General features: G+C 33.3%; 2 protein-coding genes and 2 long non-coding RNA genes across 5 annotated transcripts in view; 3 read left to right on the plus strand and 1 right to left on the minus strand.

The window, feature by feature from the left end:
* Nucleotides 1-2,569, plus strand: part of LOC126743494 (translocation protein SEC63 homolog) — a 39,116-nt gene extending 36,547 nt beyond the window's left edge. The window contains exon 7 of the mRNA XM_050450615.1: nt 2,040-2,569. Coding sequence (XP_050306572.1) covers nt 2,040-2,297 — 258 coding nt within the window. The 3' untranslated portion in view covers nt 2,298-2,569. The remainder of the gene's footprint in view (nt 1-2,039) is intronic.
* Nucleotides 2,570-2,990: 421 nt separating this feature from the next.
* On the plus strand, nt 2,991-9,094 carry LOC126743507 (uncharacterized). The gene is made up of 3 exons (XR_007662891.1): nt 2,991-3,359; nt 3,416-4,001; nt 5,130-9,094. It is a non-coding gene; the product is annotated as an uncharacterized LOC126743507 (long non-coding RNA).
* A 1,431-nt stretch (nt 9,095-10,525) lies between these two features.
* Nucleotides 10,526-11,978, minus strand: LOC126743499 (protein bric-a-brac 1-like). Of its 2 annotated transcripts, XR_007662890.1 has the most exons (3): nt 11,041-11,978; nt 10,786-10,986; nt 10,526-10,716 (listed from the first exon to the last, which is right to left on the minus strand). XR_007662890.1 is itself a non-coding variant. In XM_050450628.1 (2 exons), the coding sequence occupies exons 1-2, from the start codon at nt 11,879-11,881 to the stop codon at nt 10,877-10,879; spliced, it is 951 nt and encodes a 316-aa protein (XP_050306585.1). In that variant the 5' UTR covers nt 11,882-11,978; the 3' UTR covers nt 10,526-10,876. The 2 variants fall into 2 exon arrangements, 1 of the variants encoding a protein (XP_050306585.1); XM_050450628.1 differs by having other exon boundaries at nt 10,526-10,986.
* A 1,342-nt stretch (nt 11,979-13,320) lies between these two features.
* LOC126743510 (uncharacterized) lies at nt 13,321-15,019 on the plus strand. Its single transcript, XR_007662894.1, has 3 exons — nt 13,321-14,406; nt 14,524-14,661; nt 14,733-15,019. It is a non-coding gene; the product is annotated as an uncharacterized LOC126743510 (long non-coding RNA).
* Nucleotides 15,020-24,522: the final 9,503 nt, after the last annotated feature.

The following is a 24,522-nucleotide window of genomic DNA, read 5'->3' on the forward strand; positions in this document are numbered from 1 at the left end:
TTGAGCCTAATACTCGTTGGTATAAATAAATAAAAAAAAACAATAAATTTAACGACAAAAAACATTTATCTTAAAATAAAATTATATTAAGTTTTCAAATTGTTGTCCCTGTGTAACAAAACATAATTGCACTCTCTTACGAATATTGAGCACCGCGCAATTTATTTCTCATCTACTTAATCTGTTAAACTCCCTAATAATAGTTAATCGCATCTCCACAATATTTTGAAATTTCCTCCTTGCATATACTCGATTCTTTAGTATTCGCCATAAAAATGTATACAAATCATTTAAATCAGGAGACCTTGTTTTTTTTGACCTTTGGTTTTTCCATTATTTCCAATCTACTACTACTATTATGTATGGGGGATTTTAAATAAAGTATGGTGCAGTTGCTATCGCTCCGGATACATCAACAAATACATTTCTGACGTTCTAATGGCATTTCTATTGTATTTATAAAAAATTTTAATCATATATCGCTTTTCATTATTCGTAAAAACAATAGTTGCTTAAATTATTAGTAAAATACCTGTCACTTTGTACTACAATAATAACAAAACATACGATATTTTTGACAGTTTAAATATTGTCTTGTCAGTTTATCACGACCTACTGCCGTAAATTTAGTTTTTTCCAAAAATTCTGGTTTTTACAAAAGCTAAATATTAATTGTGATACATCGTTAAAAAGCTAATTTTTCAGAGATTTTAAAAATGTCAAAATATAATATAGCGCTTATAAGAAAAAACAGAGTTGATGATGGTTGACAAAATAAACGTCGTATTAAAAATATAAAAACACCGTTAAGTAGGACGAAAAAAGTGGCAATGCAAAAGTGCAAATTATTTTAAAATCGGATAAGAAATAAACTCAGAAAAAAATTAAATCGATATTTTAAAATTTCGTATTTTTTTCGAATATCTTTGGAACCATTCGGAGTTTTTAATTTTTTTAAACGGCATATTGCTAAACTTAAAAATTCTCAACTTTGCTCTAATTTAACCATATTCTCTTAGATCTTCATTATGAGGGTCGAATTTGAAACACCCTGTATAGCTGAATATTTCCTCTTTTGAAAATGTGTGTAAACTTTACAACAGAGAATCGAACAAAAAACTTTGTTTTTGTTGTAAACTTTACAACAGAGAAACATATTGCTTGCCTCTGTGCACATGTCGAACTCAAACAAAGTTGTTGTTTGCTAATTCTATTCTAGCCTTTCATTGTTCTAAGGATGGGTACATTTACTCTAATGACGAACATTACAAAACCCATACAAAAACCATAAAACGCATAAAGAGATCATAAACGATAATATGGTTTATATTTAAAGCACAATGTATTATTAATAAATATTTATCACTTAAGTATTTTTTGACGACGTCACTTCTATTAGATTCCTTGTGACGGTAGTATCAACATTACGATCGAGCGGCGTTGCGATGTTGTTGCTTTTTCTTTACTATACGTTATCTACATTTATTTACTTTTCAATATTGAGTTTTTTATAGAATCTTATCATATTTATTTTAAAAAATGCCTCATATTTTATTAAATGGGAACAGTAGTATTGTTTTTTGCCTGTAAAAATAAGTGACAAATTTTTATGATATTATAAAGTGTTTTTTTTGCCATTTCTACATAAACATTTGGCATCATTGCATCAGAGATGTTGCAAGAAACAAACTGCCCATAGTTCCACCGTTCCACGGCACTTCTAATTCTAGCTTTTCAATGTTCTAAGTAACCAAACTAAAAAAAAAAATTATAAATTTAAAGACTTGTAGATATGCAGTGATAATTCTTATAATATTTTCAAAAATTCTTTGTTGAATACTTTAGAGAGGCGTCAGGTGAATGAAATTTACACTGACTTCTCCAAAGCCTTTGACAAGGTAAACATCTTTTTCTGAATGCGTCCCTGTCTCGTGCCGGCACTAACAAAGTAACAAATCTAATAACTCCAAATTTGTTGTCGCAACTGCAATAATATTAAAAAAAAAATACAGGGTAAATATTTGCCTTATTTTTTACAGTTTACGGCGCCAATTTGGCCGGGCGTATATTCGTTCACGGTGTGCCTCCGATCCGACTCTTACATCGGATTCGATCAGCAAAAAGACTTCAAGTTGGACGTGAAAGAGGCCCCGGCGGCCATCACGAAACATCCGCAATGGGAATTCGACGATTCCGATGACGAACACGGTGCAAATCCATTGGCTGGCGACAAACACGATCCCGAATCGGAATACACAACCGACGAAGATCTGCCAGACGAGGACGATGAACAATAACGTTCTTCATTGTATGTATTAGGTTCGATTCGTTCTTTTCCAATTCCTTTTTTTTATTGTTTTGTTACGGTTCCGGATGTGGGTGATTGTTATAGATAAACTTTCATTTTTGACATGAACAGGCGCCACTTGGGATAACGCAAGCCAAAGAAATGTCGTTCTGATAGTTAAAAGTGAAGAGTTTTCTGAGCGCGATAGTAAGGTGATTAAACTAAATGCTGATTTACAACATTTATATTTATATGAAATATACATTTAATAAGTAGTTTTAAGACTGTTTTTTTTTTAAGAGTGATATTCTCCACTTTCGCATTCCTTGAGAGGTAGAAAACGGTAAATGTAACTCAATCGACCGATAAATAAAAAGTTTCCCAAAATAGAGCCTCAATTTTTCGTCTCGGATTTGAGAGTTTTTCAGATGGCTCTTAACCCATTTTTACCAATGATGCAAAAACGCAACAGTCATATTATTTTTTTTTTATAATATAAACAAAATAAAAAATGAAATATCTAACGTTACTATAGTATTTACTAAGTTTGAATTAAAAAGATTTCTAAAACACTCAATAAATAAACCAGTGTTTTGATTTTTAAATTTTTATTCCAATTCAAGCAAAATTTTAATGTCTAAACATACTTTCGAATATTATTGTTGATTATTGGTAAGCATAATACAGGCGAGATTTGTTTAGCTGAATCGTATTGCTAACACATGTGTGTATTTACCTTTTTTTACTCACAACAAAAAAATTTTACAAATTCCAAAATACTTGACTCCAAATTGTAAATGTTGCGAAAACGCATCACTGGGAAAATACGTTATCTGTATTTTGGTCGAAATAGCGCTCGAGTTGCCAACGGTATCAGCTAGAGATATTGCGGTTTAGGCTTGTGTGTTTGTGTTTGTGTGTAAGAAAGTTTTTAGTAATATTGAATTTTAATCGGTGCTAAGTGTATGTGTATTTTCGAAAAACATGCCTAAATTTCTTACGCAAAATGAGCTGGAGAGTGCTTTATATGAAGTAGTAGATGAATTGGAAGCAGAACATTCCGGAGATGTTGGTAAGATCTACTAAGTATTTTTGTTAGGCCTGTTATGTAGACGGAAATTATTTTAGTTGAAATTGATGCTGTTTATATTTCTCCAGAACCAGATAGCTTGACTGACGAAGAAAATATAGATGACGATGTAATTGCTGTAAACGAAAAAAACACCCAAAATGATGTGGACATAGCGGGCACATTTGAATTAAGGTCCGTTCAGAGTGGAAGCGTCGCGTCGCGTCCAGCGTTCTGCCGCGTTTTGCGTCGCGCAGCGTTTCCTCGCGTCAGTACATTCATAGTACCGTCAGCGAAAGCGTCAGAATAAGCGGTTTAAAATTCAGTCTACAAAATGGCTCCAAAAAAGACAGTTCGTTTATGTGCGTTAATGTTCTTGTTAGAGACACCATTATATAGATATAAGAGAAAAAAAGTTGGAATTCACCCCATAAACAGGAGAAGACATGTATTTGGTAAATTTTACCATTTGTATAGTAAGCTAGGATTGTATCCTGATCGGTTTTTTAACTACCTAAGAATGTCCGTCAAAACTTTTGACTATTTGTTGGAAAAGGTTAGCCATCGTCTGGAAAAAACTGTAACCAATTTTGTAAAAAGGAGATTTATTTCACCTGTTGAACGAGTTGTTATTACAGTAATAAGGTAAGAAAAGATAATTATTGATTTTTTTTTATTGAAAAATTGTTTTTTTATTGCAAGAAACAAAACTAAATGATACATAAATACATAGGTATAATATATGGTTGTTTCCTCGAATATAATATTATGAGTACAACTTTAGTACTGGAAAGTTTGTTGTCCTAGAAAGGCTGTTGAACTCTGTTGGGTATTGGACTCGGAAAAGGGCATAGTCAATGTAGCAGAATTCGAGGACACAGTAGGGTGAAGAGGGATAGGGTTTTGTGATGACGAACCAAAGTAAGATGAAGCAAGATGGCTGGGATTTTCCGGAGGTAGCAAGTTATGAAGGGTAGAGTTTTGTGTTGTTAACAAGTGATGATTACTAGGACTTTGCGGAGGTAACATTTGAACCGTTGTTGCTTAAGATATCTTTGATTTCTTTCTTTCTGCTGATTCCATTTCATCCAAGATAACGTTTTGGATTTTGTTTCTAATTTTTGAATTGAATTAAATGTTATCATATACGGTATTAGGCTTTTAAAAAATAGCCTCTTCTGCATAATTTTTTAGATGTTGAGATAATAGGTTCAATTTTTTATTTTCAATTTCTATGAATTTCTCGTCTCTAACGTCACTTATGCTTTTCTACTTTTTCCTCTTTCGTGTTGCACCATTGACGATGAAGTAGATGTAGATGATAGTCGTTCGTCATCTGATGCTGACACAGATGTCTGACGGTTTAGAAATGTCGTGTCCATGTCTGATTTGTACATCCGTTTCGTCATCCTTTTCAGCTTCTAGATCATATGTACTACTGTCATCATCTTGAGAATCATTCAACCTTGGCAGATTTCCAGACTTGAGAGCAGGTATTAACAAGTTTCGTAAAACCATTATATCATACTTATATACCATATATAAACCACATTATATCAAAATATGGCCAAATAGATTTGTAATTGTCAGCAGGAGCTCCCGAGCGCAAAACTGGAACCTTTTTGAGTTCTCGCTGATATTTGTCCTTTTTGTTTTTCCACCGAGTTGCAACTGCTTCCTCTGAAAAAGAAATGCTTTTTAAAAGACTTTAAAGAAATCTTTTTTTTATTTTATTTAAATCGGTTCTAAGTAACAAATCTTTTCTTTTTTCAGGTTTCTTGCAACTGGAACTACTTATAAACATTTGGCACATGAATTTAGGATTGGATATTCAACAGTCTCGATAATAATAAAAGAAACATGTTCAATTATTTGGGAAGAACTTGTAGAAACTCACATGCCAATTTGCACTTAACAGCAATTGGAGAAAATCATTGACGGATATAATACCCTGTGGAACTTCCCAAATTGTTTCGGATCGATTGACGGGAAGCATTGTCGTATTAGATGTCCACCTAATAGTGGCACAACCTATTTTAAGTATTTAAAATACTATTCAATCGGATTGCAAGGGGTTGCAGATGCCAACAAAAAATTTATTACTATTGAAGTGGGTTCACGTGGATCAGAAAGTGATGGGGGAGTATTTCAATCCTCGGCACTTTACAGTTTGTTGGACACCAATCGATTCAATGTACCTCCAGATCAAGCTCTGCCGAATTCCAATAGTGTGCTACCAAATGTTCTGATAGGGGATGAGGTAATCCTTTAAAGAAATATTTGATGAGGCCTTATCCGCGCCCAAGAAATGCAGTGTTAGAAAATGATAAGCAAGTCTTTAACGATCGCTTATCACGAGCTCGAAAATGCATATGGAATCTTATATCAGAAGTTCCGCATTTTTTGATACAAACGTTTTACTAAAACGAGAAACCGCTATAATTGTAATCAAATGCGCGTGCATATTACACAACTTAATTCGTGACTTTGATGGGAATGCTGACTTGGATTATGTTTATGTCGTAGAAAATGCTGCTAATGCAAGGCAAGGCAATGTAAATAATTTAAATGTAAGAAACAACTGAGCCTCTAAACTTCCTACAGGAATTCGAGATTCATTTAAGGACTATTTTAGTAACAACCCTCTTTAGATTAGTAAAAAATTATTTTATTTTTTTTTTAATTTTAACAACTAACACAACTAGCGCCATCTATCAAAAATACAAAAACTGTATGCATAATTTTATTTTTCTTTTTAAAAAAATTGTATGTTCTAAATTTCATGTAAATATGTCATTTGGCTCCGGACCTATGAGAAAAAAGCGATAAATTGAATAATACTTTGACACCCTGTATGTCAGTTACTATTAAAGTCAGTGGCGGCTTTTGGGGTAGAGCCACAGTGCCATGGCTCTACCCAATAATCGTTGAAAATAAAAAAAATAATTTATTTTTTAAATTTTACTTCAGTCCAAAAAAATATCTGTATATTAATATTTAATACCAATTATAAAATTAAAATACTGGAACGCAGCCAGTGCAAGATTCCACAAATTTCGCTAATGCGGAATCGAAGACGTAGTTGTCGCGCCAGGCCCCGTATCGATGCATGTTACATCGAATAATCACAGCAAATGTCCTTGAAACAATGTGGTAAAGCTACGGCAAATTAAATAATTTTGGGCCAGGCTCCAAACCAATAGAATCTTTTCTAGCAAAACGTGCGTGATATTGTGTGTTTTGATTATTCATCGGGCGTTCGCGGTTCCATAGAGATCTTTCATTTTATTTGGCTGGCGTTTTCGGCTTTGTTGGTGTTTTTTATTTTTATTAAATATTAAAAACAATGAATAAAATTAGTTTTTTAAAAGCAAATCCATTTCCAAATTAGATCAAGGTTTGGCCCTACCTCCCTGAACTGTCACGAGCCGCCACTGATTAAAGTTAGGATAAGGCAAGTTGACCTAGATCACATTATTTTGACGTAAGGAATCTACTGTTGTTCTATGTCCCATTACTTTCGGGACACCCTGTATAGCTTAAATACACTCTCTTCGAGAAATTTGGCTGCTTAGATTAAAATGAAACCGTCGTGTAAAATAATAACGTTTATCTAGCTAGCTATAAGATAATTTAATTAACAACATACTTACTTGAAATACCCAAAATTTCAGCCACTTCAGCATACAGACGATCCCTTAAATGTTTGTCCTTATACGATCCCAATTTCGTATTCCACAATGGCGGTCGTGCCTGTATTTCGGTTCATGTCACTCCCTGAAGTCATCTTGACCAACTAACCACCACACCATAAAACGCGAAAAAAAAACAATCCTGATTGAATCGGACGCTGACGCTCGACAAACGCTCTTTACGACGCTAGACGCGCCGAGCCGCAAACGCTCCTACTCTGAACGTGTATATGCAAATACATTGGATTGTTTTTTAACAGACGCGACGCGACGCTCGACGCTTCCACTCTGAACGGACCTTTACAGATAAGACAGGACAATGAATTTGACTGGGATTTGTCTGATGATGAGAGTTTGGCAGAAAAGAAACGGAAAATCGAAAGGTCTAACACCAGCCAATTTCAAAGTAGGGAAACTAAAATGGAAAAAGGGTTCAATTCCTATGATGTCCCAGCCTATTTCGAATGAAGGCCCTGTGCTTGAGAAATTGGTAGAGTTACTCCACGGAAAGTCACCTTTAGACATTTTCTTTTTGTTCTTTGATGACCAAGTATTAAATCTTATTGTAACATTTTCGGAAAAATATGCAAAAGACAATAATCGACATGATTTTGAGTTGGATAAATATGAATAACTAAAGTTTATAGGACTGCTAATATTTACAGGTTATCATAAACTACCACAAACCCAACTATATATATTGGTCAACTGATGAAGACAAGGGGATAGACATTGTGAAAAAATGTATGAGTCGAAATAAATTTTACAATATAAAAAAAACCTCCATTTGTCAGATAACGCACAATTAGATAAAAATGACAAGTTTTGCAAGCTTAGGCCATTTTTTGATCTCATAAATCAGAAAATGTTGCAGTTTGGTATATTTTCACACTGTCTGTCCGTTGACGAATAAATGGTTCCTTACTTTGGCAGGCACTCCTGCAAAATGTTTATTAGGGGTAAACCCGTTAGATTTGGTTTTAAATTATGGTGTATTTGTTCGTCAGACGGTTATTTATATCAGTTCATTCCATACGCAGGAGCAAATCCAAATAAACAAAAATCCGTATTAGGTATGGGTGGGCAAGTGTTGATTTATTGTCTATAGTGAATGACCCAATGCAGCATCAGGTATTTTTTGATAATTATTTTTCTTCGTTTCAATTATTTTCATATCTTACCGATAAAGGTTATTTTGCGAGCGGAACTATAAGGGAAAACAGAACCCTCCGCTGTCCTTTAGAAGGGACCAAAAGTGTTTCTAAACAAAAACGCGGCTACTACATTTCGTCACATGACACTGTCAATGGGGTCTCATTAGTTAGATGGAACGATAATTCAGTGGTCACAGTAAAAAGTAACCATTACAATGACGAACCATTATACAGAGCTAAAAGGTATGACCGTAAAGCAAAAAAAGACAATCCTATTCAGCAACCTAATGTTATCAAGATGTACAACAAATTCATGGGGAGAGTAGATTTCCACGATAACGGGATAGCCAATTATAGAATAGGGATATCTGGAAAAAAAATGATGGTGGCCTTTGTTCGTTAACACTATAGATAGCACTTTAGTCAATTGTTGGAAGGTTTATATCATTGTCAGTGACAAAAATATTAGTCAACTAGACTTTAAATCGTACATTGCTCTTCGCCTGATAAAAACTGAATCTTCTATTCGTACATCTATTACTACCCCTAAAGCAGTTCTTGAGCAAAGATATGATAATATCGGTCATACTATCATCACTAAATTGCTCCACTCCAGACGTAGATGCAAAATATGTAGTAGTCAAATGGTATTTTCATGTAAAAAATGCATCGTGCCTCCATACCGATTGTTTTGAGCGTTACCATAAAAAGTAAAATTACGTTTTTTTTATTCATATATTTATATCCCTTTTTTGAAAACTATTTTTTGTGTCATAATCTTCTTTTCTAACCTATTTTAATACATAATAAATATTGCTATTCGAAAAATTGTTGTTTTTTCATGCCCTGGTAAAATATGAGTTAATTTTTAAAAAAATGTATGTACACATAAAATTTTGGCCGTCAAAAGTGTGCACCCCCTCAGTTTACCCCTTAAAATTAGTTTTACGCATTTTCTAAGAAAGAGTAAATAGACCGCCTAAAATAACGGGAGTATTCCAAATTTCGTTGAATTTGATGCAAAACTCACAAAACTGTAGACACAGTTTTAAAAAATCGATTTTTTTTACACTTTTTGCGATGGCTGTAGCTTGAAGGGGGTACATTTTAGGACCCATGTTTATAGGAAAAAAAAAGTATTATTTTGACGTCAGAAATACGCCCTTAAAATATATGTAGTGAATTTTGAAACACCCTGTATATTACAAAAAACTGGCATGCCTGAAATAAATCGTGAACAAGTTATTGTTCACACGTTGTGATCTATAGAATTATGGAAATGCAAAAATGCCTCGTCTTGTGCTATGAGACCTATATGACCTATACCTACCTATATTGACCTATGATGTCTTGTGCTATGGGACCTGTCTGGTCTGATCTGGACTTACTCAGTAACTCTGAAGTTATTAGAGTATAAGCATACATATAATTGAAATGAATGCATTTAATATTAAGAACAAACTCTTAATAGAAAAAGCTACAAGGCAAACTGATACAACAGCAACCATATTAATTGTGTTAACCAACAACACAACTTTGCTGCAATACAAGGCATGATGATCGGTTCATATTAGATTATAAAACTTTACATATCTGCTTAAGATTTTTCACATAAGAGAAAATGTACTAAAGAAACCATAAAAAAAACAAAATTAGAACTACAAAAATGAAAAGATACAGTTGAGATAAGATTACAACAAGAACACATTAACTCATTTAGCAGAAATAATATCAACAGCAAAAAAGTATTGTACGAACAACTACTGGATAAATGCACATTTTATTGCAATAGTAAAAACAGAGAAGTTTTAAAAAACTTAAAAATGATGTGACCAACATGCAAAAACAAGTAAAAAGAAAAATTATACAAATGAAAAATAAGTCAGGTGAAGATAGGTCAGATCACCCATACACAAAAAACATCAATCTATAAAGTTGACCCATATCAATACAGGTTTCAAATTAAATGGCAGCATTTTGGGAGCAATATCAGATTTACTGGAGCGTGTTTGAGAGGAATCTGCAACTAACTGAAAAGAACATGAAAAATGAGCAGATGACAACTTGACTCTTTTATAAATGGCTGGGCTGTAATAAATTAACAGTAAATATGAATAAAACTGTTTATATGATTATGAAACCAAAAAATAAAGTGAAATAATAAGTTTCAAAGTTGTTATAACTTAGAAATTTATTTTAATTTACCATTTATTTTTTAAATTAATCTTAATTCTCTAATACCTTGGCTCTGGTACCCGTGATATTCACTGTTTTAAGTGTTTTAGTTCCAAAAAAATGTTCACAAAAAAAGACTCTATAAGAATTACTTTAGTAATTGGGGCTTTTATTATTGTACTTTATAAACTACCTTTATAATTATGTCTTCTTCAAGATACAGTAATACCATAAATTTTACAACTTGAGAAAAATGTTTTGAGATTATTCATTTGAAAATAGATATCATTGCATATGTTGCAGTTGGTACTGTTTCCCTGCTTTGCTAGGCCCTTGATGCTGAAATAATAACTATTACATACTGTAATATACCTAAAAACTTTACTATAGGTTTTATAGATTGCTTACACATTCTTATCCATGGATTTTTCAATATAACTTAAACCATTATGAGCAATATAATTATCCTATTTTTTTAAATTTGTATTTAAAAAATCTGTTAGCTGCAGACAGATTTTAAAACTGTGCTGGAGATAGATATGAGGGACTGCAACTTACTTTTCAGCATGGCTTTTTGCATTGATTGGTCATTTTTCATACGAATTAACTCTAAAAGTTTAATTTTGAAGAAGTACCTAATTCCAAATTATCAGGAGAAATTACCACACTCCTCTTGATCAATTTCACTAATATCACTAAGGCTAGTTTTTCTTTCAGATTTGAATCTTTTTTTTCTGTTGCTTGTTGAGCTCATTTCACTAGAGGATTTTTCTGTGCTTCCTTGTCTAATATTGTCATAATCTGAAGTCCATTCATTTGTTCTTGGAGGAGATTCCTTAGAATATTTTTGATGGTCAATACTGGGAAAATGACTTTGTTCTGGTTTAGAGGTTCTGTGAATTTTATACAATTTGCTCAAGTGAGGAAGTTCTACAGTACAGGCTTTGGCAAGTATACTTTGGTGGATTGAACTAAAGGACATTGGTTCTTCAGGAGGTCTGTCTGCTATATTTTCATTTTCTTCTATGCTCACAATATAACTTGGACTAGCAGAAACTTGTGTTTCACTAGAATGTTCTGTATTGCAGGCTTGATCTGATTCATTAATATTAATTTCCTTAACAATTTTTGATTTAACAACTTTATCCTTAGTCAGTCCGGACACACGTAGAAACTGGGCAGCATCAAGAAAGGCACTTAACTTGGGCAGCTCAATACTGACCTCGCCATGGTATATAAACTTTAAAATCTCTAGTAAAATTTCATATTCTACTCCTTTTAAAACTATAATGGGACGTTCTGTTTTTATTTCTTTAAATAAGTCGCTGAAGTATTCGCTGCAGGCTGCTAGTAGAACTTTGTGAGCCCCAATTTTACCTCCTTCTGTGTATAATGTTACGTCGCACAATTCATTTGTGTGAAGTAAACGAATTAAAGAGTCTCTTAGGTAGTTAATATGGCCTTTCCATGCCAGTGAGTATTCTTCGTGTGATTCCGTTTCCATTATTTTCACTGGTGATTTAGAATATTGAGAATTTTTGATGTTTGTGAGATGACTGAAGTTGAAGCAAGAAATATGTCAACAAGAAATATTATGACAAACGTAATGTAACGATTTGTAAACACCGAGAAAGCAGCCGATTCTCCGTCATTACGGAATGACAAGTGTCATACCGCACGACGTCTAAGGGCGCCTTCACACTAGGCTGCTAAGCCGCGCAGCATGGCTTACTCTCTTTCTGTATTTTATTTAGTTAGTTGTCAGTTGCTCTAGAGGCATCGCCGACGGTATTGTTTAGTAGATTCGCAAACGTGAAAAAATGGACGAGCATAAAAACCAACCGTCTCTTTGGGATTCGTCTTATAAGGTTTATTGTGGATTTCGACAACAAAACGCCAACGTAAAGAAAGGAAATAGGTAAGCTAATCAAGATTTTATTGTAGCATTTCTGTAAATTTCATTTTTCTATTTTTTGTTTTAAATTTTTTGCAATGCTTTTGCAGTGCCAGGGCACTTTCTCTTCTTCACTCATAAAATAGTCTGCAAATCAGTGTCTTATGCTGTTCACGTTTCTTCCAACTTGCATAGCATTTGCCGCCATTTCGTCAAATCCTTGCACGGTCAAACTATCATCAAACCGGTTACCGTCCCGATCGCGAACAAAATTGTGTAGGAGACAGCAAAATTTGAAAATGTCCATGGCAAGGTCCTCTTCAACATTCAGGGGTCTATACAATATCCGCCATTTGTTGGATAGTATTCTGAATGAGCATTCGATAAATCTCCTAGCTCTTGATAGGCGATAATTGAACACTCTTTTGTTCCCAGGCAAAGTGTCCCAACGTTGATAAACCAAATGCTTTATCTCCTACGATAATGTACGGACTTGGGACTGTCTGTCCTTGCAACGGACGATTGAGGCATTTTAATTTGATTGTTGCCCAATTTCTTGTACAATACGGAGTTTTTAAAAACCGTTGAATCAGATTTTCCGTATGCACCCACGTCGATGAAAATAAATTTGTAGTCTGCATCGCACGCAGCCAACAACATAATAGAAAAAAAAATTTAGGTATAAGGTACTTGAGGGGAATAAGGCCTAGCTAAGAAAAAAATTGAATAAAGCGAAAGACTCTAATGTTAATATTTAGTTTAATACACCAAAGTGCTTATAAGGCTATATAAATTTTAACAAACTTAAAAAAATAATCTCTAAAAAAACTAGAAAACACAAAATAAATATTAAGAAAAATAACGCAAATCGGCCTTATTATCCGATGGAGGTTTAATAAAGCCTATACATAAAAATGGCACAACTCGTTAATTGGGCGAAGCTTAGCAGCCATCGGGACACTCAAAATCATCCATGTCATTGACTGTTAAGCCAACACATTTCTCATGGTACCATTTAAGACATTTGCTGCACTGCTCCATATCGGCCTGCCTGCCTTCCTCACATCCATGGCAATACCATTCGGTACTTAACTTTTCCCTGGAGCTTTCAATATCTTTATTCAATTTGGCACGACTTTTGTTCTCCTCGGTAAAAAGATCTCTAGTGACTGGAGTTCCTTTGTAGTTTAGAGCTTTTTTTCGATTTTTTTTAGGTTTTTTTCATTAGTTTTTACTGGTGTGGGCAAAAGCTTATTAAAAGAAGTGACTTTTGTTGTTCGTCTCTTTAATTCAGCAAGAGGGATATGGTCATCAGTCGAATCCGAGTCAGAAGAGTAAACATTGGAATAGGAAAATTTGCCAGACTTGTTGGATGCCATTCCAGACGGACCAGGTTGAGGAGATTCAGGTGGACGCCTATTTTCTTTGTTGGTATCATCCGGTGCCGGTACGTCTGAGAGAATTGAAGGAGCAAATGCTGTTTGTGGAATTGCCTCGGGATTTAATGGAAACAGACCAGTAGCCTTAAAACCGTTTATAATGTTACTATGTGTCATGCATTTAGACCAAACATTTGAAAGTATGATGTTAAAACGTGATTTGGTCAGCTTTTTGTTAGGATTCTGATCCAAGAATAATAATACCTCATTATCCCAATGATGCTCAAATGAACGATATACAGATTTGTCGAGGGGTTGAAGCTCATGTGTTGTATTCGATGGCAAACATTAGATATCTATATCAAGTGAGTCTCCAACATCAACAATTGACAAATCAAGATGACAAGCTGCACCATCAAAAACTAAGAGGCACCTTCCTGGACTTTTGTATCGGGCTAAGTGCTTGAGGAATTCTTTAAAAAGTTCGTTAGTCATGTAGCCTTTACTTGATTTTTCCACTAGAGTTCCTGGTGGCAAATTATCATGTAATTCTGGCTTTAGCCTCTTTCCTTTAAAAATAATCATAGGAGGTATTGGTATTCCAAGGGTATTGACACATCCTGCAATTGTCACACTCTCTGCATGTTCTGACGATTGAAAGTGAACACGTTTTATCCCTTTCTTAGCTAAAACGGTTGGCTGGTGGTGAATAGTCAAGCGGAATCCTTTTTCATCCATATTATAAAGTCTTTCAGGGTGATTAATTATATCAAGATCATCATACATTTTCTCTATTTTTGAAAAATGATCATCAACTATAAATTTATTAAGTTTTTGAGCCCTAGCTGGATTCATAAACTGCTTTTCTTTTAGAAACTACAGGATTTCGCTTCATAAAAGCCTTTAGCCAGTCTTTACCAGCATGTTTTGAAGTTGTATTAAATTGATGAACAATTTTATTATCTTCGCAGAATCTGAATACCAATCGACGAAGGATCCGTGGAGTCACAGGTAGACCTATTTCACTAAATCTTATTATCTGTCTTTTTATTAGGATTCCATTCTAAACATGATTTCTAAAGGTTCTTCTGGGAATATTAAACCTTGCGGCAGCCCCATATGTACTCAGAGTACCGCGTTGAACAGATCAAACTGCTGATATTAAATCCTCCTCGCACCAAGGTGCCCTTTTAGGAGGCATGATGTTAAAAATCACTGAAAATAAAACGAGAGTAGTTTAGAAGTTTAATAATATGTTAATAAAAACATTAATTTGTCATGAGGATAATAAGGCCTATAGCTTATTTTTATAGGCCTTATCCCGGTACCCATCCATGACGAAATATTATGTAAATTTATTTAAATTATGTCGGCTAAATTTAATCTAATAAACTATTGAAATCACAAAATATAAACTATGTTGTATTGTAACCAAAATATCTGCAGTTATAAATTAAAAATACAATTATAAATACTAAAAATACTTACGTTTTTGTTCGTTGTATCCTTATAATATCACACGCGGCGACCCGTCGACACAAGTTGTTGGAACTTACTGACGCCCGAAAGCACAGAACACAAATATAGAGAAATGTGTGTTGCCTAATGAACAGACAGAAATTCTGTTGACAGCTTTATTGACGTTGTTGACAAAGACGGGGGCATCCATCTTGGGTGGCGTGTGGCGGGAAACTTAAGCTTGATCTATTGCCTGGTATTTAAATTTCAAGTAATTTGCAGTTGCATTACAAAGTTGATGCGTTAACTGACGAGTGATGAGATATATTTAAATAGAATTTTATTTTATTTAAAAAAAAAACAATATATTTTCATTTTAGAAATACCCACATTTAATTAAAATCGTTAATTTTAAATGTTGAGAAAAAATAAAAATTTTGCATCTCAGACATCCCTCATCACTTTAATCAAGAATTAACACATCAACTAAAATATTATTTAATTTAAATTTGGTTCTCAAGACATTGCTTATTTAAGATATTTAGCTATAAATACTTACCAAAAATTATAAATTGGCCCGATAGATATGGGACTAAATTTTAAATAAAAAAAAACAAAGCTAAATTGTCTTTTAAATGTTTTATTTTAAGATGAATTAAAATAAATTTAACAAAGGATTTTAAAATGCATAAAAAAGTTACAATATATTCTAAATGAAATACTGCAAACTGTAGGTATGGTATTAATAACACCTTTTATGTAAAAAATAGAATTGTTGCAGGTATAAAGCATATTTTAAATGAAAATCCTAATTTCTGGAGTTTCAGAAAAAAATTACCTGCTTTTTTTTGTTTCCATAAGTATAAAACATGATAAGAAATATGTAACAAACATACCTAAATAAAAAATTTAACATATATATTTTTTAACCATCTATACAATTGCAATAAAATAAAATATATCCACAAATTATGGAAAACAAAATATAAGCTCTTATAAAGACAGAAACTGAACCTATCTCTTGAAATAAATCTGGCTTTTCATTGTAAATAAGTTAATTAATAATGACTAGATATAACACAAATACATATGTACGAGTTAATATGCATGTTCCCTTTCCATTTTATTTTTTTAGTATAAGCAAATAAAAACAAAATATTACTTTTGATTAGTCACAATCGGCTAAAGATGTCACAAGTCAGTGGGGTTGTCTCCAGTAAGTATGCAACATGAAACATAAGAAAACAGATTAAGACAGTGTATTGTGTATACAATATTATATATTCTATTGGGTTAAAATTAAATCTCCTAAAAGTATTTCATCCTAATGATCCAAAATACATAAGTTTTCATTATTAGTAAGTATTGATTATCACATTAGTTATGATTACAATTAATTAAGGTTCTAAATAACACCGCAAAGGATTTGATATTAGTCCATAATTTTACTTTAAGCTAATAACATAAATTTAATTATGGGTCAGTAAAAATAAAATAGGACTGTAAAAAGCATAGCATTTACTATCAAAATGTCTCAGGTAATATAGGTATTTTAAAAAATAAGATATTACATACTAAAATCTTAGCTAAAAAGTTAAAAAACAAAATTATTCTGATTGTGTAGGTGTAGGATCATGAGTATTAAATGAGGATATTCAGGATTTTTGTTTTTTTAAAGGCATTTTAGATTGTCAAATATTTTTCTGTTTTTTAGAATGACCAACACTTAAAGATTGTTGTTGTGGTTTTGAAGTTGGCTTTTGATTTTATACTTTAAATATTTATAAACCAACCAAAACTTTTTCTCTAAATTGACTAAATGACCATGGCTATCCATCCATAAATGTGTATAACTTAAGGTGGATTAAGTCGATTAGGGAAATCAGTTTTTGAGAAGTATATGTCAATCTGTTTTTGTTAAATTGAACAAATAGGTATTGTGTTTATAGTCCATGTGAATATCATTTCTACTTAAGAACCAGAAAAGTGTTTGGAGCAAACATTTTTAGTCGGACTTACATGACAGACAAGATTTTTGTAAGGATGGATTCAATGGCAATTAAAAAAATTTATGATTTCTGTGACTGTCTGGGCAATTCCTCATATATAAACTAGTGAATAAAGAATATTTGTATGAATATCTTAATCTAGATGAAGACAAGGAAAAGGAAATACTTCATATTTTCCCAGTGAAGGTTCAAGAATTAAAACTGAATTGTAAAAAAAAAGTTAAATTGAGAACAGTGACATATGTTCAAAATAGGATTAAATCTATAATTATATTCTGGAAAATGATAATACATCCAAGATACACCTAAACATTATTAGAAAACACTTGTAGGTATGTCATAATTGAAATTTACCTGTCTCCTGCTCTATGTAGTTGCACGATGATTCGATGTTGGCACGTTTGTAAAATAATGTATCAACCCAGAACTCAAAAAAACTACAAAAAGCTATAAAATTACTTAAAAACTTTAAATTGGAAGAAAATCATGAGGCTTGGCTTGTTTTCCACCCAAAGAAAACTTAAAAAAGACAATTGTCAAATACGACAGTTAAAATGTCACTATTGTCATATTTGATGTACGTCAAAAATTAGACAATCAGAATCAATCGGCCATCTTGGGTGGCAGATTATTCCGCCCCGCCACATTCAACCTTCATACCGGTGCGAAAGCGAGGAACGCGGGTAGTCCGTTCGAATGTCATTTGTAAATGGACCAATATGAGACGCGGACCCAACGCAATCGATTTGCGATTAATTTAAACGGTTTTTTTGAATATAGGCCTTATTACCCGACAGGCCTTATTACCTACAGGAAATAATTAAGTGGTCCACTGTCCACGGGTTTTATTATTCGGATGTGCTTGCCATCTATGGCACCTACGCAATTCGGAAAATTTGATCGATTTTTAAATCCTTTTGCTGAGTTTAAAAGTCTTCAGTTAATTGCGGAAAACACATGTCCTTCATGACCCTCCATATTACTTGGGACAAATCACGTATAATACCCGAAACTGTTAAGTAGCCAATTCGCTACGTCAGATGTTGATCGGCCATCGTGCAACCGGTTTCAAGGAAAATAGACAAGAATATATTATGTGATCCACTTTTTATGGAGCCATCTCAATATCTATGTTATTAATTGACGCATCTATTTGAATTTTTGGTAGATCATATACTATGGGGCTTTTAGGCCCATCTTCAAATTTTAATGTAAGCATTGGGGCACATTCCTTAAGGGAGAGAAAAAAATAGGAGTCGATTTTTAGTCATATCAGCGAATTGTTTATGTGAAAACTAAGGTCATGTGAGATTTAGAATCCTCAAAAAAAACTTTCGCGCATTCTTTAGTCAAGTACCAATGAAAATATTTTCATTAAAATATTAGTTGAGTTAGGTAGAGTATTGATTGGGATGTTACAAACATTAAATGGTTAAGAGGTTTATTATGCAAATAAAAAACAAAATTTTCTTAACTCCTTTCTTCTTGTCTCTGTTTCAGGTGCAGCAATCCAAGGGAAATGGAAGCAAGTACGAAATTCTTTCATCCAGAAAATTGCCAAGAAAAAAACAGGATGCACGTTCTGGAAGTGGAACTTTGGCACGTAAAGTGTATATTTATTTCGATCAGCTTAAGTTCCTATAAACCCTTATAAAATCACCACTAATATACCTACATTGCTTCTAATTGTCCGTATAGCATAACAGCTAGATGCCAACCTAGTGAAGAGCTGCTCAATGTGACTTTCAAACTTTAATCTGCTGTTAATATAAGTAAACCCAAGAATTTATCTAAATTATTACTAGCAACTATTTATGAACGCAAAGAAACATCTAAAATATTGGTTTCTAAAACATTAAATAATAATAAGTTGCTGTTACACCATCTCTTAAAACCAGCCAGATCCTCGTTCACCATTCCTTTGAGGATAGTTGTATCTCTATTATGCTAAAGACCAGTAGTATCATCAGCAAAAAAAGTGCATTAGCCATGCTTTACTGTAGATGTTACCATCTACAGTAAAGCATGGCTAATGCTTGATGTGATTTACATAAATTAGAAATATTAGGAGACCAAGAACAGAGCCCTACGGTGATACTTAATTTCTCTGATGCAGAACCAGCAAAACGTACCCTTTGACACCTTGCAGACAAAAATGACTTTAACCATTTCAAAATCGAGCTTCTAAAGCCATACATTTCTAATTTTTGCAGCAGTATTTTATGTGATCCAGTCGAAGGCCCTTGAGAGCCGGTAAAGCACTACTGCGGTTGCATCCTCATTAATGAAGCTCAGATAAAGCTTCTCCAAGAAATGAAAAACATCATTACTTGTATTGTTGGCGCACTGAAGATCAATTTAAGTCTTATTCAAGAGAGATTTTTTTCTAAGAATACATTCATCCTATTTTTAAGCATCTTTTCCACAATTTTAGAGAGTGAAGGACACTTTTGCTTCTCTAAAGTTTTCCATAATTTCTTCAGTTGTAATAGAGATAAAGTGAAGACTCGCCAGCCAAACCATTAACAAATGATAGCAGGTAACTGAGTTGGGCCGAATGGTCTGAGAGAGCTGAGAGGCAACTAAAGAGAAGCAGTAAAATGAATCTATTACAAATTTTACATTTTAGATTTCTTAATTCTTACCTCATAGACAATTAAACTGAATTAATTAGACTTTCTCGTTGTTATTAGCAGACTCCGGTCTATCCCTGTAATATTTAGTCTGGCAAGTTTTATGATATTTGCTTGTAGTTATTAAATTAATGCATATTATGTTCTTGACGAATTAATGGAAAAATTTGGCACAGAAATGTTTGCTGCATTTTATGAGGCGTGACTATATGAAGACTCTAATCCTATGATAATAAACAGGAAGGCCAATTGCTTAACAATGGCATAATAAACGACAAGACTAATGCAATTTCTGTGGATTCCCTAAGACCAGCAAAGCCTACTTGTTTAAACTGACATATTTGCTGTGTTAAAATGCGGTCAGCAAATATTAAATTAAATAAAATTCGGCTAGTTTGTGGTCTTCTAAATGAACACTAGCACTTAACACGCCCGCGCCATATTTACAGATCACCAGGAGTGTCGATGGTGTTTAAAGGAGGAAGAATCAAAGACGGTCGTTAATAGACGACACTAGGACAATCTCGCGCGCCGGCTTCTAATTACCAAGTAACAATTTATTTGTCCCATTGGCTCAACGGGACGCGATGGGTTCGTCATACAACTTACGTGCTTAACAGCCCATGGCTGCCACCTGCACCTAAATTCAATTCAACCTCTGCTTTAAATAAATTCTATTCTTTAGCATGAAGTGCGTGTTTATAAATAACAAGTATAGTCGCTTCGCTTCTATACTTTTGGTCCGTGGGGACTAGTTTGGAACCTTTAGGTCTTGTTTGTGAAGAGCCATAAGGGAATTAAAAAAAAATCACAAAATATCAGGTGTACTTAAGTCTGGCCAGTCGGAGGGCCAACGTTTATATGCCAAGGAAAGAGAGGACCAGTTGTTAAGGTATCATGCTTCAAAGAACCATAACGTGTTATATAGTCGCGTTGTGTGTCAATATACTGTCTTATATTTCAAATATCTGTCAAAATATATTAATTGTATCCTAAATAAACTCCAAATACCAAATTTCAACCCAATCGGATCAATAGCAAAAGAGTTATGAAAATCACGTGACTTTAAATTGACTTATATGACTTTAAATATGTCCAATATCTGTCAAATTGTATTACAATTTATCCTAAATAAAGCCCAAATACCAAATTTAAACCCAATCGGACTCATAGCAAAAAAGTTACAGTAGTCACGTGACCTGGAAGTCAAATATCTGTCAAAAATTAATAATTGCATCCTAAATAAACTCTAGGTACCAAATTTCAACCAAATAGCACCAAAAGTTATGATACTCGGCTAACCTTAAAAATCAATAATTTCGAAAAATAATTATTTATATCCCAAAACCAATGTTTAAGAATTATCAACATTTATCATTAATACACTGAATAGCATAAAACTCACCTAATATCAAAATTCATATTTTAAATTAAATAGATCATTACGAGTGACCCGCGTATATATTTGAATATTTTTAATAAAATAATAGGGCAAATTTCATTTGGACTCACCTCGGTATAAACACACCGATATTTCAAAAAAAAAGGCATTTTTCGAAGACGTCAAAATGTTTGCCGAATTTTCCTGGCCGCAATACACAATTTCCCCAATCGATATGCACATATTCGGAAAGCCCATTCATTTTCTGATTAGGTGCTTCCTTTCCCTGATCGTTTCCGGTTCATTTTCATTGATAATTTTACAAAAAACCCAACCAAGTCCCGGCCACCTGTCACGAGAAAAAAATTTTCCCTCACCAGGCGTCAAAGTATTGTTCCCACTAGGCATTTCTTTAAAGTTTAGGTTGACACCTCCAATTACCTGCAAAAACGCAAAAAATGGACTTTTTTTATAAAATCGCATTTTTCGGGTACTTGTACTATTGCTGGAACCCTGAAATTTTAGTACCTATGTGTTGTAAAACAAAATTTCGGATCTTTTAGATGTTATTTGATCTTTTCACCATGTATAGGGACGCCGCAAATGATTTAAACGCGAAAATCGAATTGCTCAAGACCTATTAAGGTTGGAAGATTGTAATTTTACACAAATAATGGGGTTATTAAAGTATTTAATACCTGAGAATATAAATGGTCCAGGTGCCACCACCAAAAAGTTATTAAATAAAGTGATTTTTGGGTCGGACCTTCATGCGTAAAGTTCATTATTGCTCGCCCTGTATGGTTTACAAAAATTTCGGCTATATGGCATCTGAAAGATAAAGGATGGAGTAATTTTTTTGGAAAAAAAAATTTCCCAAAATAAGTATCGTTTGGCAAAAAATTCCAAAAAACTGAAAATGCCAGAACTCGTAAAATAATTTTTTTACAAAAAAAAGCTCCAAGTATGTGAAATCTCTTATAAAATGAAGTCTTTTCGCCGAAACACTTTATAAAAAATTTTTTTTAGCCTCTGGAGAAGTTTGAATTTTTTTTTTGTCACTTTTGTTTGCTTATAATTACTCACCCTGTATACCGATCTGGCCCAAAAAGTATACAGACATGAATTACTATATAGTCTTTTATGCCTACAAATTTCAATACATTTGACAGCGTTAAAATTGAGACCTCATGCAAAAATGAATTTTGACCCGTTTTTTTTACGAATTTTTGACTTTGACTCGGTACCGCTCTCTTTGTGGGTACCGGAAAAAAAATTGTTTACGGATCCATCATTCTCAATGTATTGAGAGGCCCTATGCCAAATTTCATCGTTTCGCTAGCCATATGAATTTTTATTTCCCAAAAAACACGATTTTTCGGACCCGAGGTCGCAGACGCTCCTATACAGGGTATCCCGAAATTACATCGCAATATTTTACTAGCCGCATCTTTGTCTAAAAATAAAACAAAAACTTCATATACAGGAATCTTGAAAAGTGAATTGTTTTCATGTTACAAGGTCGTTATTTTTCTAAATTTTTATCGTATACTACTGTTATTTTTGCTAACTGATTTTATGACATTTTATGCTAAAATGTTGTTTATTGCTTGAATTTTGTTTGACGTTTTGATTGGCATTTTAATTATTTTACATTTACGTTGGTAAAGTTAAATAGGTCTTTGTGTAAATTATTTCTTTAAAACTATGGATAGATTAACGAATCAAGAGTTGGGAGATATGCATTTTGTGTATGGTAGCTCGTTAGCTGCTGCTCGTGAGTATCGCCAAAGATTTCCCCTCAGACAAATTCCAGATCGTCAAGTTTTTGTTAACTCCACCGTAACTTATATGAAAATGAAAGTTTTCGAAGACCTCGTGGACAAGGCAGGCCACAAGCAAATCATAAGTTGTAAAACGTCTTAAATTATTTCGAAGAAAATCCTGGAACAAGCATCAGAACAGTGTCACGAGCCACATATATCCCTTGCTCAATAGTAATTATTAAAAAAAAATACTGCCGGCGTAGGTAATAATAAAAGTTAAAAAAATATTTTTTTAGATAGGAAGAATGGTAAGAATCCAAGGCTTACATCCTTATCATTACTAGAGAGTTGAACAATTGGTACGAGATGATTTTGCGCCGAGGATCTAATTTTGTAAATGGATAATTAACAACCCAAACTTAGTCTGTTTTATTTTAAGGACTGACGAAGCAACCTTCACTAGAAATGATTCGTTTATTATGCATGTTTGGACAGATAATAATCCAAGAGCGATACGGCGTTCCAACTTTCAGAGGAGATTTTCAATAAATTTGTGGGCGGGATTAATCGGGGATAGAGTTACCCAACCGTCTTACCTCTGAAAACTATTTAAATATGCTGGAACATAATTTTGGGCAGCTTTTGGAAGACGTTCCTCTTAACATATGACAGAATTAATATTTCAGCACGACGCGACGGATCGCCTGCACATTTTGGACGTAATGTTCGTCAGTGGATGGATATCCATTTTGCTGAAACTTGGATTGGTCGAGGTGGTCTTCTAAATTGGCCTCCTCGATTTCCAGATCTAACTTCAGTAGATTACTATTTATGGGGTCATTTAAACGAATTGGTATATGCTGTAGAAATTAATACCGTGAAGAATTAATTCAAAGGATTAATTGGTTAATGAGATAAGGAGAAATCCATTTTCTATTTTAAGGGCTGCTCGCGCAATAAGGCCTAGGGCTAGATTATGCCTCCAACAAAATGGCAACCACGTCGCTATAATATGTTTTCTTTTGTTTGGTATTTTCAGTTTTTTTTTCTTAGCTAATAAGTTAATTGTTTAAATTTTTATCAAATATTTGCACATTATTTACAATTTTGAAATAACATTTTAAACAATGAAAAAACATTTTTTGATCTTAAAATTAAGTATTTGTAATAGTCTTATATCATGTTTATACTTGATGATTTGTAACATACCTTTTAATTTTATTAAACGTGATCAAAATACTTTATGGGTGTAGGTTGCAAAATATTTATGTCTGAATTATTAAAAAGTAGCTAGAAAAAATGTTTTGACAATTTTAACCTTGCTGACCACTAATTTTAATCGACCCTGTATACATTTTAGCATAAAATCAGTTAGTAACAATTACAGTGGTATACGATAAAATTTTCGAAAAATAACGACCAGGCCTTTCGAAAATATTAACAAAAAACCATCATCAATAGGAATTATAAAACACCTTGTAACATGAAAACGATTCACTTTTCAAGATTCCTGTATATGAAGTTTTTGTCTTATTTTTAGACAAAGATGCGGCTGGTAAAATATTGCGATGTAATTTAGGGACACCTTGTGTAAAAATAGGGTGTAAATAACAAAAATGCAAATA

Source organism: Anthonomus grandis, chromosome 13, assembly GCF_022605725.1.
Source record: "Anthonomus grandis grandis chromosome 13, icAntGran1.3, whole genome shotgun sequence".
Lineage (NCBI taxonomy): Eukaryota > Metazoa > Arthropoda > Insecta > Coleoptera > Curculionidae > Anthonomus > Anthonomus grandis.

Excerpts from the sequence above, each read along its gene's own strand:
- LOC126743499 (XM_050450628.1), bottom strand. The coding sequence starts at position 11,881 with ATGGAAACGGAATCACACGAAGAATACTCACTGGCATGGAAAGGCCAT. Across the intron at positions 10,987-11,040 it reads AATTGATCAAGAGGAGTGTG|AGTTAATTCGTATGAAAAAT; the intron begins GTAATTTCTCCT and ends TTAAACTTTTAG.